General features: G+C 44.2%; 1 protein-coding gene across 6 annotated transcripts in view; it reads right to left on the reverse strand.

Annotated features, from left to right (window-relative positions):
- Positions 1-16,647, reverse strand: part of Ryr (Ryanodine receptor) — a 405,814-nt gene that overhangs the window by 101,491 nt on the left and 287,676 nt on the right. For 3 of the 6 annotated variants that reach the window (XM_077672818.1, XM_077672817.1, XM_077672813.1), the window contains exons 66-75: positions 16,104-16,217; positions 14,199-14,273; positions 13,985-14,060; positions 13,667-13,790; positions 12,291-12,525; positions 8,217-8,335; positions 7,671-7,781; positions 4,150-4,388; positions 1,615-1,696; positions 294-320 (exon numbers count right to left, since the gene is read on the reverse strand). In XM_077672818.1, the coding sequence (XP_077528944.1) occupies positions 294-320; positions 1,615-1,696; positions 4,150-4,388; positions 7,671-7,781; positions 8,217-8,335; positions 12,291-12,525; positions 13,667-13,790; positions 13,985-14,060; positions 14,199-14,273; positions 16,104-16,217 (1,202 nt within the window). The remainder of the gene's footprint in view (positions 1-293; positions 321-1,614; positions 1,697-4,149; positions 4,389-7,670; positions 7,782-8,216; positions 8,336-12,290; positions 12,526-13,666; positions 13,791-13,984; positions 14,061-14,198; positions 14,274-16,103; positions 16,218-16,647) is intronic. The other 3 variants (XM_077672816.1, XM_077672815.1, XM_077672814.1) reach the window with 1 other exon arrangement.

Below are 16,647 nucleotides of genomic sequence, written 5' to 3' on the forward strand. Positions count from 1 at the left end.
GTTTTTAAGAAAAGGTTCTCTCCCTAATTGAGAATGATTTTCGTTGCACCAGTTCTGGTGAGGATGCCAATTACTCAATATAACACCAGATAAATAAATACAAACCGGTACAGGAGCAAAAGCATACAACATTATATAAAATGTTTTCTATAAGTAACTGCAGATAAATATCTCAAAAACCACAGTAACAATCCTTTTACAACAATCTCCTCCCAGCAGATCTGCAGCGTGAATCACCAAATCTGCAACGCACATCCTCGGAATATAGAACGGGACATTGGCTGTAAACTCACCGCTCCAGCTCGGCTTTAACGAAGTTCCTGTAACAAAGAACAAAAATTACCTATTGGCAGACAAACCCCAAGAAAGCGACTGATGTGTAATCTAAACCGGCTTCCTTAATTCTCTCCACGTAATGCTGCTGCACGAATACGCCGCAAATATGATTTTCCCGTGCGGTGGTTTTAGAGCATATCAACTTAGAAATAAATAGCAAATATACCGACTAAATTAACGTTTCACTTTTACTACTACGAAGATCAAACCGGCGAGTTAATGGGGAACAAGAAATTTTATTTACCGTGGCCCAACTGTGCTAGTGATGACTGTTCTACACTAATAAAAATGGCAGCATCTCCACTCCGTGGATGATGGCGAGGGTGCGGAGTACGGAGACTCGAAATGACATCCACGTTGCCCCCCGAGTGACATCCGATTTGCGCCCCGACCGTCACTCGATGTGAGCCGTGAGTTGCACCTTGATTATTCACTATATGAAACTGCACCTCACTGCTCAAATCGAATTTCGCTTTATTTTTCCTTGATGGTGGTGTGCGCACGGATGGACGCGGACGGACATTTGGAGTAACCCGAGGGAGTAAGCCGTTAGACTCGGTTACTAACTCACAGTCGTAGCCCAGTGGGTAAGACGACTGACATTAACTCTGTCTGGAGTACCAGACACATTCTGGAATCCTGCCGTTTCCTGTGTGATTTTTTGCCATTGTAAATGCTATGCGCACGGACGCGGACGAACATTGTGCGGGCCTAAGGTGCTCCGCCCCTGAAAGAGCTGACCTCTATTACACAGTGACGGCTTACATTACAGGAAGGTGCTTTACAAGAACGCATCCTGCGTAATTTTTCAGCCCAGGCGCCTCAGAGAAGTAGGATTTTTTTCTTCTTGCGCAAAAAAACTTTCTCAGCTACGTGCTCTTGAAGTAACATGATAAGTTGCTTCAGGTTTTCTGAGACTGTAAACAAAAAGAAGAAATTGTGGACCGACACCTTTAAAAAATCGAAAGCGAAAACTGACGCGGGTAATATTTACGCTTCCACACAACTTAAGTTCGAGAGGACTAAAGTGTAAATTTCACGTTTTTGTTGTATCCTTACAATTCTTGCCACACTAATAACCGTTATCACAAAAGGCTAAACGATATCATGGCATTCCAACCGCCTCCTCCAAGCAAAGATAGTCAACACGTCAGACCCAAAGCCAAACACCCTGAATTGTTCGAATTCTTCAATATGCACAGCTACCATCCCGTTTATCAACTACAGCAGGCTGTTTGTAAATAAATATTTGAAATGAAATGGCTCCATGCTACCAACCTTCCCCCGTGTAGCTCCATGTTGGTGCCCAAGGTGTACAGGCTATTTAGGATCTTGTAGCAGGCCACCTGGATGTCACTCACTGAAAAAGAACAGTTTCCGCTGTCAAGGCCCACGAAAGGCGTGGATAGTGGGAAAAAATCTTTAATTATAAGAGGCTTCCTAAATCTACGTTCTGCTTGGCGTTATCACTGGCTGTTTGCAATCCCAGCCACAGGACTTCTTCTAGCATTACCAATCCTCCAGCACATTCCGCGTTAGTATTCCTTCAAAAGCGAGTGTATCGCTCCTGACCAGCATCGCTTATTCAGTCGCACTCAGCTATTGTCACCATTGTGACGCACTCGTTCATCCTTTAGTTTCAATAGATCACCTTTTTAAACGACAAATCAATCCATCCACCGGCTGGGAACATAAAAAAGGAGGTTTCCATTATAGCACTTGTATGGCCGTAATTCCTTCTGTCCTGTTTTTATTGCACTGCAGTTAAGTCATAACCTGAAAATCCAGGCCGCTTGAACAAACTGGCTTCGTCGTGCCTTTAAAACATGCTACTTTCGCTTCCACTAACCTTACTCTGTTATACCTTCTGAAACTTTTTAGGACAGTTTTACCATTACAAGTAATGCATTATTCTGTACAATACCTTCATTCGTTGACGTATTTTTAAACCCCTGCCTCATGGTGGCTCCAGGAGCTTATGATAGTTCAAGCAGAAGAAAGTCAAGATAGTTTCCCGAATTCTGCATTTGAAAAGCCCGTCACTAACAGCATTCAAAGCCTTCTACAGTTACTTTAGTAACGGTTCTAATGCAGGCCATTAAAACAGAAAATTTAGTGAGGAAGGTTGGCAGTTGATAAACACCGCTCGGGTGTTCATATCCGCACAACATTCTGCCTTTGCAGCAGCCCATCAAGGTACAGCGGTTAAGATCATTTTTCGCTATTTCTGTTTATATAACTTAAAGGGGCCCTAAATAGGCTGCCGAATGTTACAATTTTGCGTGCGCAGTCACTGGAGTACTATCCAAGGAACGTCATCCCACAAAAATTGTTTAAATGCGTTAAGTATTAGCCGAGTTATCGCTCATTAAAAGGGGCCACCCATAAGGCCGTGGGCTCTCCTCCTCTCGTAGCTCCTCCGAAGCACTGTGGAAGCCACGACGTCATCGACCCGGCGCAAGAACACCGAGAGAAACATGGCTATGCGTCACCCTCCTTGATGTACATGCAGTCATTGGCTGCGCTAAGCCCTGCGCGCGCTTTTTTTTTAGCGCTCGACGCGCACGCTCCGCCCACCCGATTCCGGTTGCACGGTGAGCGCTGTCGCTGTGGTTCGCGTTCGCGGCGCCGGACTGGGCAATGTCTCGTGCGTCATAGAGGCGCGTCAGAGCCAGAAAGAACTGCATCAGAGCGCGGCACTGTGGCGGCAAGGTATGATTGGTGAGCCAGGAGAGAAAGTGGAATCTTTTTTTCGTGTTTGTGCGGCCCCTGCTTTACGCAGAGGTGTAATATTTGGTATACGTTGTCGTGAAGGGGTACTCTAGCGATTGCGCGATTGAAATGGCGACCTTCGGAAGCCTATTAGGGCCCCTTTAAATCTACCGAACCGATCCCAGCATAATTGGTTTGGGGCCAAATAATTGCACATGGCATGGTTATAAAATGTATGAGACCAAGCTTATTAGACTACATCGGTTTCCCTGCGCTCTGCTATAATGCAACAATACAATGACGCACCCTTCGTTATTACGCGCGCAATTTATGATATGGGGTGGGTTTAGTTAACACCAAGAAATGGTCCAGGCGGTTACACTTACTGCCACATGCGTGAATCTGGAGCGCCACTATTTTCTGATGCCTAACCATGGGGGGTCTCCGCGGCTTGGGCTTTTTATTTTATGCCTTCTATCTCTATACAAATCATTCTATTCTATTTCATGTCATGGTTACGTTATACACCTATATTTTAAAGACATTTATATATAACAACAAAGACTACCAATACCCCGTTTTTTGTTGAATGAGTAATAGATGAACCCACGCTAAATTCAGCCCTTAATCATTTTGACCATATCATATTGCCGCGAAGAATACGCACTGGCTTGTTTGTGTGTTTTGCGGCCAGCGTCTGGCCGGGACCAGCTGTCTTATCTGAGTAAGAAGTGAAGCGCACGTTTCTGTTTTTCTTTTCTACGCCGCCCAGGCTTTCTAATTCGATGCGAATGGTGTATCACCTGTCGCCACTAGAACATGATGTTCATCTTTGATCGCCAGTGTTCTAGATCTGATTCGATGGTTCTCGGAGGATTAACGCCGAAGCATAAATGTTCGCTAGGTAAACCCCGCGGCACTCGATTCGCCGACGCCAGGATGTGCACGTCACTTCTTTCGCTGCTTTTACACCGCTTGTATATTCTCTGAGTTTTTGCGGAGCCCAGGTTTGCTCCAATAAACATTTGTTCCTTGAACAAAATCTGCGTCGTCTTTCGCTGCGTGACAATATGAACGACATTCATAAAAACAGGCGCTTACGCAGCAAGTCACTGCCAAACTCGTTGGCAGCCATGTGGTCGAAGAGGGCCGTAAGAACTGGCAAGAGAACCAGCTGCACGTAGTTCAGAGAGGAAGACGTCTTCATGGTGGTACCCCGCAGGTGGCTGTAGCGGCCTTGCTGCAGGTTCAACAGCGTGGTGGCCAGGTCGTCCGCCGCATTGTTGAAGTACGTCAGCATAGACGTCTTCACAAAATCAGGGCAGTTCTTCACTATGGCCCTATGTAGAACGAGGTAGAAAAAGACATCAAGTTGAAGCCAAGAAGGAATGTCTGAAAGTACTGAGGTAGACTTCTATCATAACAATCTTTCCTATCATAATTGCTACCATCAGCTCCCTGCTTTCTACTATGCCACACGTACCTACGGGTACACACTGAGGTATTCTTATCAGCCAGGTACTCTCAGAAAATAATCTTTTGCACGTACACGATGCATTTCTTGTTACTATAAACAATATCCAACTCCTCAAGCTAATTATCCGCCTATAATAATAACTTATCACGAGCTTAGGTGCCCCACCTGTTCATAAAGACGACCCACCACGGCCGATAAAAATCATGATGTATTTGACGGAACCGATATGAGTGAATGCATTTGTTCATTGAAACTGAGGATTCAGCTTATGGTGATGTCCCAGTCATTCTTATGGTAGAGTACTCGCCCAAAACTCGTTAGAAGCCACCCAGTTCCTGCCCCTCATATTTTTGCCCTGCGATAAATTTCTATGCGAATACGGGACGAATTACGCACTCCCGTCTGCACACTTGAAATAAAAAAAATGTCAATGAAGCTGCTTAAGCGGCATCACGAATATGACGCGCTCTATACTGAATAGTGGTAGAGTAACTGGGATTCCTTACATGAGCCATGAATACAGAATAATCCTTTGTTTCGTTGAAATGGGATAAGCGCTTGCAATTTCCATCTCTGCCAGCAGCGCAGCTATATTCAACCGAAAACGATTAAAGCAAATTTAATTTTTAATTTGAAGCAAATGAAAGCGATTTCGCGTTTGTGACCTTTAGCATAATAATATGGGAAGGAAAAATGATAGCCGTTTTCCTTTACCGGCGTGTTAGCAGAAACTTAGCATTATGGCGGTAAGAAAACAAAACGAGGGGTACCGCAAAAATGACGCAGTCGTGTTCTTTGGCAGTGGCTTTGGTGGGCATCCGAAAATGGCTCAAACAAGCAACATTTGTGGCATAAAAACCTGGTCATGCAGTAGCTGGTAAGGTGCACGGCTTGATCTGTTTTCCTAAATACCTATATTAGTTCTTTGAAGTTTTCGTTAAGTTTGGCCGCATTGTTATAGGGGCAAAGCAGCCTTTTTATTTGGCAAAACTTTTATGTCGTCTTCATGGCCCCTTTTGTTGTGCGGTTAAACCTCATCCGCACAACCATTTTCTTGATTAGATCAGCGTGCTAATAACCAGAATCCCGCCATCATAACACTTATAGATCGTCTTAAAATACAAGCATCCTTGGTTTATTAGGCAGCCCACAAGTGCACTAAAACCACTACATGTATGCGTACAGCCTATTTAAAGCAATGTAAAAATAATAAAAACTCAGTATGTTACACAAGCATTAGAATGGTGCTATACGCAGTCTTATTTTTGCTCCTGCTGCTATAAAACATGCCTAACTCCATCTGCTAAAGACCTCATATACACATATCAGCAGATCACATATATGATGCATCTCAGAAATGACCAGTGGTGTGACTTTCCAGAGCAAACCTCTTTCCTGAGCCCAAAAACAGTGTCCACATCTCTTGAAACTTGTTTTCGTCTCATATTACATAAACAAGGCCGTTATGGTCCGTGCTGCCAGTAACGCATCAGACGTAACAACGTTAGCGGTATTACGTTCTTTTTTGCAGATCTAACGTACGTTTTAACGTTTCAAAGTCGTGGCTTGTTACGCAATCATATTTCTATCTTCGTAGTAACATGTAGGGTTGCCCCACTGGTTTCATTGTATTCCAGGAACTCCTTACCCTCAGCGCAGTTAAAAAGCAAATAAAGCTACGGAAACGAAAACGGAAACGCAAATGCAATTTTTGACAAATCAACTCCTTTCTAATGCCCATTCACCTAGTCACGCCTCGTCCAAGAAACCTGTCTTTAATGCCCTAAAATGTGCTTGTGCTTCCCTGATTTTCAGATATACGGAGAAGAACCCTACTCCTTATCTTATTGCACGAAAGACATGTACAGCGAAAGTCTACGGGGTCCTTTACCTCACCATACAGCCATGGGATATTGCCATTGCAATAAGCTCAAAATATCAAATAACAGTACGGGCGTTTCTGTGACTGCTATTGGTATTTTTGTATAGAAATCGCTACTAGTGATTCAACCTAAACGAGCGCACTTGTAACGCAGAAAACACGAGCCCAACCAACGAAATGAAGAAACTATCCTCCTGAGACGGGACTTTTTAAGCGGCTACAGAACCTGACGCGAGCAAGTTTTGAGGGAATGGCCGCCCTCTTTAGCGGGTTTTGGATGCCTCTACTCTGCTTTTCTGTGGTGACGGCGTCGGTACACCAGTGGGATTGCAGTCATATTAGCATGCTCATTCTAAGCGGCCAACATCCCGTTCAAAGCGTGTTATGTCATGCCGACGCAGCGAATATTCTTCAAACTCCCTCGGCCTCCCCACACGTGTTCTGGACGCACGCGTAGTCAGAAGCACAATTTCGGAGGTCTTCCTATACAGGGCAAACGCTGCTACTACCTTCAGCGAACTCACACCCTCCTCCTCTAAATCGACCAATAGAAGAATAACGGCCTCCACAAAGGCGTCGACGATTATAAGAACGGCTTTCGCCGTAAAAAAGCGTACTTTTAACTCCCGTAATAAAGGAGGTGCAATCCTACCAAAGAAATATATACCCCACTTTTTGAGGCTCGAACAAGCTAACCTGTCGCCATCCCAATTACATGAACGACTTCGTTTTCACGGTTACCTTTAGTATTCACAATTTTGTTTCTGCGTCTTCTCTATTGTTTCCTTCGTTACACAATTCAATTCATGGTTATCGTTATTGTTTGCAGTTTCAGTACTTCTATTTTTTTAGTTAAAACAGCAACAACGAAGTGACGCGCAGTATTTCCCAGAAAGAGAAATATAATTTTATTGGAAGATAATGTCACAGCATAGTGCGTTCATTTCATATAAAGGTAACAAAGAACCTCTCGAGCATTTTTACAAATACATACAACCCAGATTATCATCAACTTGTCCCACCCCTCAGCTCTAAAAACGCGTCTTTTGTAAAAATACTGATTCTGTAATTCTGATCATGTTAGCAAACCAGCATCAGGATATTTAAATTGGTTTGCAAATCAAAGTAGCTCCTACTATTTTGCATGTGCGCATATTTTCACGTGTGTGAGAAAGTTTTGCTTTTAATACAGCCCAAAGTACGTGCACAAAAAGAGAGTAATTAAAACTAGAATCTAAAGAATATTCAAGGTTCTTTTCTTACTTTGCATCAGTGGCCCGAATCAGCGTTTGCAAACACGAGACAGTCAGTTTGCACTCGTTCCCGAAGACGCTGAACTTGGCCCTCAGCAGGCCACCCAGCTTGCAAAACAGGCTGAAATGGTAGAACATCCAGCTTCTTCAACAGTTTTGTGAATACATTAGTATGTACTCAACTGTCAATATATCAAATAAAACATTTTCAATGAATTCGTGGCGTCTATCGTCATTTCGTCCCGGTTCTTGTTTTTCTCGGCGGCGCTTTTCGACCAGAAATCAACACTCCGGCACTGTATTAGGTAGATTCGAATATTTTAGCGTATCGAAGATCATAATTGTTTCGCGTAATCGCTTTAGATATGCTCCTCCAAAATTCTCCAATTAAAGGAGTCTAGGAGTGGAAATGGGCTAAGCACTTCTATTGCAACCAAGAACGGCAAACGTCCACTCCGTTGGGAGAGGGAGAACTGTAGGTAGGCATGCCGTGTTGCTTTTGCAGTTGTCATTCAAAATGTTCTCCTTGCTCAGCCAGTATCCATACCCCACTCACCTTGCGACCATTTCCTTCTCGCGAATGGTGGCCGTGCCGACAGTGGAGGTGGCAGTAGGTGACATGAGGAAGAACGCCCTCTGTGCCACGAACACTTTCTCCATGAGCGGCAGCACCACCTGCACGGCAATTGGATTACGCCCATCCACCATCATCATCACGTGCATGGCATGCTTACCTTCGGAGGTTAGAGAAATATTTGTTCTTAAAATATTTCTTACTAAACGAGTAGTTTACTCAAATAAGTTGTGTTATAAAGTACTTATTTTCTCTTTCTTTATTCGTTCCAGAGGTTGGATTTAACATGGAGTCCCGACATTTCAAGAGGAGCATTGATTTTCACGCACGCTTGATTTTCTTACGAAACAATGTCAGCAGCTCGCCAACATAGCGTCCGAGAGGACGTGCCTCTAGACACTAGGTCGTTTTCACTACCTCGGCGCTTTACCCTCTGGATGCTGAAGATATGCTGATCTGGAACAATGATTTATCTGATACTTGGCAATAAACTCGTGTTAATTACTTCCGGCGTCCAGTTTTCCTGAAAACAATGAATCGTGTTTCCAATGCCGAAGATAGCTGCTCGTAGCCCTAATAATCAGTATTTTTAATGGTAAAAACAAATCTGGTTTGCTTTGCTGGTCTTAACGGTGGGATACTTCAGATTCGTGGCACTCTACAAAATATATAACAAAATACAACAATATAAATATATTGTGATAAATATATAAATATAACAATATCAATATATAACAAATAAATTAACAAAGCTTCAACAAAATATGTCATTTTGGAAGCAAAAAACAGTCCACTACACTCTAAGGAATCAAAACTTCAACGAACAGGAGCCGCTTAGTTACAAACCGTCAAATGGAGGAAAAGCGAAGATCTTTATTGGCCTAGATTGGGACTACTCCGCCCCACGCATTGAAGCAGGGCGTATACCAAGGCCTTCTCCTGGTGTTCCACGGCGCGTTGAGGCGGTGCATATGAGCGCACGAGCGCAGACAGCCCGAATAGGGGCGGGTAAATTGCTGCTGGGGGTGAGAGGGAGTTGCAGTGCCAGATTGCGTGTGGCGTGTTCTCGTACTCCCCGCAATAGGTATATGTGGGGGTAAGGTATGGCGAGAAAGCAATGTGCGTGAGTGGCGCTCTGGTGGCAAGAGAGTGTCTGTATCTGCCACAGTAACGCAGAAAAGAAAGACTTAGGAGAGGCCCTGACGTCACCTCCACTGAAGCGGGAAACGCCATTTTCGCAGATCACCCTTTTTTCCTCGTATTTTGCGTGCACGCGCTCCTCCTCCGCCTTCGCTCGCTCCGCTGTCGTCGGTTTCGTCGTTGCCTGCCGAGCATTTGCTACAGGCTGGACATCGCAGTGACGTAGGGCCTCGGTGGGCGAGCCTTTGGCGCCGTTACAAGGACGCGGTTGCCAATGACCTCTTATGATCATGAAAACACAATGTGACGTCCTCCACACTCCTCCCGATGTGCCAGTGGGCACCGGGGCCTCTCCTAAGCTTCCTTTCCTCCATTGTGTCCATAGTATGGCTTTGAGGAAATAAAAGTCGTTGCGGCGGGTAGACAGTAGAGCGGATAGAGTAGAGTACAGTGTACTACAGAGTGAAGTCCCTGAAGGATTATAGTTGTTCCGATAGGCCGGAACCTGACTGTTTGTGGATAAGGGTCGTCGGAGGAAACGGGTATAGTCAACCTCGTCAGCGTTTTCCTCACCGCCAAAGCCCGTCTGGCCTCTAGTCCCTACGACGGCTTTGGGGTGGGAGGAGTGGTTGGGAAACCGAATTTCGTGCGCCTCAGGGGACACGACCACTCTACTATAATTCAGAATGGCCGTTTGGAAATCCCTGATAATTGTTTGGGAGGTGGGGAAGGGGGGGGGGCGTCGTGGCCAGAACGATTGCTGCATTTTCGGCATCGTATAAACGGACGGTGTGTCTTGCCGCTGTGGTTTAGGGGTTTCTGTGCGATTTATGACGGATAATATGTGCCTTGGATGCGTTGTATAATTTTCAACGTTCACGTAAACGGTCATAAAAGAGGGAAAGTAACGGTGGGATATGGTACTCTCCATTTCGCCTGTGCGAGTGACTGGCAGAAGGCATGTTGCGGAATAGGGGTAGCGGGACGACGTGCCTTCTTTAAGAAGGCCTAGAACGAAGCATCTACGATGCTTTTGATTTCCCCATAAAAGAACTTACATTTAAGCACCACTATGTTGATGGAAAATACAACGTAACCGTAACTTCTGTGCCCTTGATTCATACAGGGTTCTAAGAAGGGAATTTACTTTGTGCTTCAAAATAACATGTTTAACCCCCGAAGTGGCTCGGTGATCGTAATAAAACACAGTACGCCCGTTATCCTTATTTGAATACGTACAATGCTCGCAACAGGAGTCCTCCCTTAAACACCTTGGCCAAAGACATGCGTTTCAAAGTATTTTATTTTATTTCAGTTATTCTACCTCAATCCTATCAGCCCTATAATTTTTATTTAAAGCGTAAATTATTTTTCTTCACATTTTCGTAGAGGGTGGGCTCCAGAAGCCTATAAATAAAAATTACCCTAATTGCGCAAGTACCTATTTACACACACGACCATTATTTAGGTCTTTAGGAATTCACACGTTTTTGTACGCACAGTTTTTTTTTCTTTTTCTCTTAAAAGGTATGGCCCCCTCAGCCCGCATAAAAAATGCGAAGCCGGTGTTTCAGGTATTTCCAGAGTTACAGACATTTTGACAAACCGGGAATTAAGCTTCCTTTCTCGCCCGTGATCATACTCTGTGTACTGGAGCTTCATCTTTCTATATCGTCGAGACCCGCGAAAGCGCAACACTGGTGATGTATGTCGCAAGGGGCATCCTTGAAGAACCTTTGCCATGAAAAGTAGCAGTTTTCGTTCGGTCCTAAAGTGCTAGAGAATATTTGTGTCGTGTCGCCAGATGACGATACCAGGGCCAAAAGGATACGAGCCCTTGGGCATTGCATAAGAGGCAGGCACTACATAATGGGAATATAAAATTGTGACTCGTTCCTTAAGCTGGGTTTCCAGTTAAATATCAAAGAGTCTGAACAAAAGCTGCAGATCATCTCAGCATGTTTTTCTTTAGCCTCTCGTTTTTAGCATAACAACGGTTACAATGTGCAGCTAGACATTGCCTTCCGAGACGTTTTGCGCATTTCAAAAGCGCTACCCACCACAGCTGCTTCAAAACCGACAATGGCCGATTCCCATTGTGAGCGATAGCGAATACCTACAATGAATTATTGTTGCTTATATAGCTGTGGTTAGTGATATCCAAGCTAACTTGGGGATGACATTTGTACACCATATGGTGCATCACGTCGAAAAGAGAACTTCCTAGCCTTCATCAACAACAGCAGGATCCTGATGTGCTCTTTAACAAACTTTGCCACTGCACTCAGGCGATACGCACATACAGGGCTCTGTTCTTCAACCTAATTACGTCTGAGGAAAGGTGTCACCAGTGCAGGCCACGTAAGCTCAGGTGTTAACGGCGATTGATGGCACACTCGGTTAAACTGAGAACATGCGTTCCGCATACACAATTCGCCGCAAACATGCACATATCTCCTGGGTGTGAGACGCTGCTTCATTATTTTATCGTTTTCAAACTCCCCCAACGACACATGAAACAAAAAAAGACCCATGTTTGGCCCACCAACTGTCAGAAATACGGCATCCGCGTGAGATGTCGACAGTGAGTTGAAGTAATTATCTACTACAACAATGCTGAGTGGCTAAATTTTTAGAACAAATATTATGATGTTTTCATTCCTACAACACACCAAATCACAATAAAAAATCATTTGATTTTCCCTTTTTCTGTTTCGTTACAATTCTGCAGAAGTATTTGACGTGTTAATAAACATAAACCAAACCGTTAGCGAAAGTGGTACGTGCAGAAAATGCATTTTTATGTCCACTTTCGTAACTGGCGCATATTAAAGCACTCTGATTGTATGAACGTCGAACAACGCGATAAATATTTATCGAGCAATGGCCTTGACCATGTACCACAAGGCACCGTACCTTGCTGAAGAACTTGACGTCCCTGCTGGAGGTCTTGAAGCTTGTCCTGCGGCTGAACGGCACGCTGGGCCGGAGCACTTTGAGATTGATGGCGGCCACGTCCAGGTACTGCAGCAGCTTTTCCAGCAGTGAGCTGGCGAAGCGCCGCTCCGGGCTCGCGTTCTGGCCCTGGCTGGGCGCCTGGGGCTCCTCGCTGGGTGCGCCGCCTCGCTCGCGACGACGGAGGGCCTTGCTACTGGCAAGAAGACGAGATACCGTGCGTGACAAAAACAGGGAACCTGAGCGCTACATTTTCGCTCACTTTGAAAAGTATTACCTATTGATGAATGCATTTATGAGAGCAAAAGCTTGAGCGCTTGCCGACCGGATGCGCGTTGCGTTACCACAATACGCCGAAAACCCTCCTGGAGGAAATACACAAACAGTATTCCCGCAAAGCGGCAGCGAAAACCTGATACTTTTACTCTTATTCTGTCGTATATGTCCGAATTAGTGCGCTAAATAATGTATATTTCAATTTTGGTTTCAAACAGGAACAGTTTCGTTGAGTCTAGATTCGATCCATTGACAACAAATAACTTTTTAGAAATGACCGGGGGGGAGGGTCACTACACTACTAGTTAGCAATATGCGCTCCTAGCATTCATTTCTGAAACCATGTGTAACGATAGGGTGAGTATTCGCGAGGAGAAAATTAACCACACAAGAGTAAAACGACGCGAAGCGAACTTTGACTAATGCAATATAGACACACGCCGCTGCCAGAGCAGCTTAAAAGTCATTCAAAACAAAACAAACATGCTCAAAAGGTGCACCTAAGCCGCTTGGCAAGTACCATAACCCCAGCATTCCCAAAAACCCTTGCTTGGCGCAAAGGCTGGCGCAAGGATTGTTCTGAGATATAGCTGCTTATGTATTCACAGTCATGTATGCATCACATCCCCCCCCCCTGCCCTTCTCCCAATTCCTGGCTAAAGTCGGCATTTCTATCATAGACCCCCAAGCCATGTGCGGTGACAGTAAAATCATCCTTCTCGTTCCCAAAAGCAGCAATAGCTTTTGGTGGCCAGTGAATATACCCAGAATCTAGTCACCAAGGAAGCTTTACGCGGGAGAGAAAACGGTATTCAGCGAGTTTTCGAGCTGTCCGGAAAATATACTCCTGATTGCTCATGCCTCGCTTCCAATAGCACTTGTTAGAACCCTTTTATTTAGTTGCTCCTTAATATTTATTTTAATAAAACGTGTATTTTGTATACTTTCACTCGACAGGAACGGTTCAAAAATAAAAGTGTACTTTTGAAGAGCGCTCGGTGTTTTGGCTGCACTCTGCGGCGACAAAAATTGATCAGTCAACTCCTGGCATGCTTTTTTACCTAGACAAGCGGTATCCTTCGTATTGTAGGAACTTGAGGAACTCCTGTGCTCTGTCTCGGTTCTTGTACTTTTCCCGGTCTGTTAGGAGGTCGTAGGGCACCAACTGTGCGTGTATCCCGCCACCTAGGACGATAGGGCGAAAGGAGCGAGCGCACAAAAATCGAATTCAAACGTTTGAAATGCTCAAAGAGAGAAACTGACACAAACTAACATTTTTTCACTGGTTAGGGTCCAGTTGAATGTTTAAATTATATATACAATACATTAAACCAGCAACAAATTGTACTGAGGACACTACGCGATGGCTGAGTACGTACCGACTGCTTCCAGCTCTTCTTTCATCTTTTTCGCCCAGATGTCGTGCGTGTTTTCGGCCAGCCGTTCCGCCATTGTCTGAACGGTGAAAACAAACATATTTGCTTGCTATTTTTCCCACAGGTAATAATTAGATTCTTTTTGACCAACTAATGTATCAATGCTGCAGCGATAATCAATTCTGCAACGTAAACAGTTCATTTTCGGTACACTCACCATCATGTCCTTGTTAAGAGTGAGTGTCGACATGTCCACAGGCGTCGGCATGTAGGCCATGGGCGACTGAGCTTGCTGTAGATAAACGTCATAAATTAAAAACCTCACATAAAAACAGCCGACAAATGCAATACGCACAGAACGCAGAAAACTCCAATACCCAAGTCTTTAGCCCTCACAACTCACGTGGCAAACACAAAGTCCAAACTAAACATGTTTCTCGTGGCATATTTTATATCGACTGCAAATATCAGTGTAACGTATTATTTCTGAAATATCTGTCTCAAAGCCTCCAAGTGTAGCATCCACTACGGAAAATTGGGCTTCATGTTATCATTGAATTTCAAATCTGAAAACGCTGGGGGCCTCAACAAAAAATACGGTAGTGGATGGGGTGGACAAATTAATGACTAGAGCTCGTCTTACCCCTTTCTTCACCGTTTTGATTTGTGCGTCTCGTTTCACATGTTATCTTGAATAAGCGCATATTTATGAGCGTCCAGGGAAGCCAGCCTCAAATTAAAACCCGCAATTTCGCAGCTTTATTTGCTAAAGAACATACCCTGAACTTGATTAACGCATTTCATGGACGTTACACCCATTTTATTAGAGTTTAAACATGTTTAGTGATTGGTTAGCACCCATTTTTGTGTAGGCGGTAGTGTGGTAACAGACTAAACACCTTATGATTTTGTAATGCCGTGGTAACGTGGAGAACAGCCATTCCACAGTATTAAGTATGTCATACCATACGTGCCAGCATTTTAAAAAGCAAGAAGTTTGAACTCCGCTATACTATTAAAGAATCTCTGACATGCAAGTCAGCTCAGCATACCTATTTGTATAATCTACCGAAATTGGCGCTGAAGAAGCAGATAACAAACTTATCGAGTTTTCTATATAGAAGATTTATTTCTTTTTCTGTAGCCCACCGGCTTTATAATGTGTCACTTTGCCGGCTATGAAAACAACGGACAGCGACACTTTGAAGGAAACGCAAGTATATCTTCTTTTTTCTGGCAGTGATTCGCTTGCTCCGTTATATGTCCATTTACTTAGTTACGTGCACTGTGTGGTGGCAGTGAATCCGTTGTGTTGAATGTACAACTATTGCGCGTGAGAGTGCGCGTGTGTGTGCGTGCGTGCGTGTGCGAGTGTTTCTGTCATCAATTTTGCCACGTCAACTGCAAATTTGGTTTTGCAAAAGGATGGGACTCTGGCTGCTCGTCGTTGTTCGATTAGACATGCACAAATAACAAAACACACGCACACAAAGGCGCACATCACTGCTTTAAACCACCGTTTCTTCGCTTAAGCTACGAGTTGTTGGCCACGATGTTGAAAACTCTCAAATCTTTCAATTCGTACCGTTGCAACAAAAATAACCGCTCAGAGAAGTCACATATGTGAAATTATCTGCTCCATAAAAAAACCTAATTGTGTTTCTGTGAGTTATGTTCATTTTGTGTCCATTCGTATTATAACGTGCTTTTGAATTTGAACTATGACCTAATAGAAACCGACGTGGAGCTCTCCTTGTTGACGTGACATCCTGTTTGCTGGTTGTCTGTCACCAGGCAATCAGGGTACCTTCTAAACACACACTTTGGAGCATACATTAAAGAGACAGAAATTTGAATTGCGTACCTGATGCTCGTTCACACTGATAAAATTGAAGGCTCGGTCCAGCCCGAAACCTGTGTGGCTAGTGTTTGTTATTCAAGCAGTGATAAATTTACCTTGTTTGTGTAACATTCCAGCAGTTTCAATTTCTGCCCCGTTGCATACATCAATTTTTTTTTAGTGCCTCTGTACAAAGACTGCACCGCTGGTTTCCATATTTCGTGCCTTTTCCCTCTATTATATTCACTACACTTTGAACGACATTACGCAAAGAACGCTTACAGCAGCAATGGGAGCGTTGGAGCGCTGAGAATTGTCCGTCAGCTCCAGCTTCCAGCCAAAAGCCAGGAGGGCCTTCAGGAGCTCTCGGATGGGGTCCCGGTAACGTTCCTTTTCCTGCGATTCAAGGACACGACTGTGTAACCCAAATCCGGGAAAAATCTACCCACCAAATTAGTAGCCATATTACGAGAAATGTTGACTGATGCATATGATTCTTTCGAACCCTTGGTGGCACTGCCTGGACAGTCCTGTAAATATTATTCCTGATGTTGCTAGATGGGGTAGACAGGGCGTTGTTTTCATCAACGTCAATATCTCTACGTTCAGCTTCTAGCAAACTTCTCACGAGGCACACCCCACCAACCAGGTGCACCCTCTATCCAACGTTCATACAACACACGTCGCTTCATGAATTAACCTACATTAGCTGCTATTTATGCAATAGTACGTGACACACAAATAGCGAGACTGCACATAAGCCTGGAATTTCTGTAATGACACTTTTGGAACTTTCTTTTTTTCAGGTTATGATTACCATTGTTTT

This window comes from Haemaphysalis longicornis, unplaced genomic scaffold (assembly GCF_048455015.1).
Source record: "Haemaphysalis longicornis isolate Haplotype H1 unplaced genomic scaffold, Haemaphysalis longicornis Haplotype H1 scaffold_6, whole genome shotgun sequence".
Lineage (NCBI taxonomy): Eukaryota > Metazoa > Arthropoda > Arachnida > Ixodida > Ixodidae > Haemaphysalis > Haemaphysalis longicornis.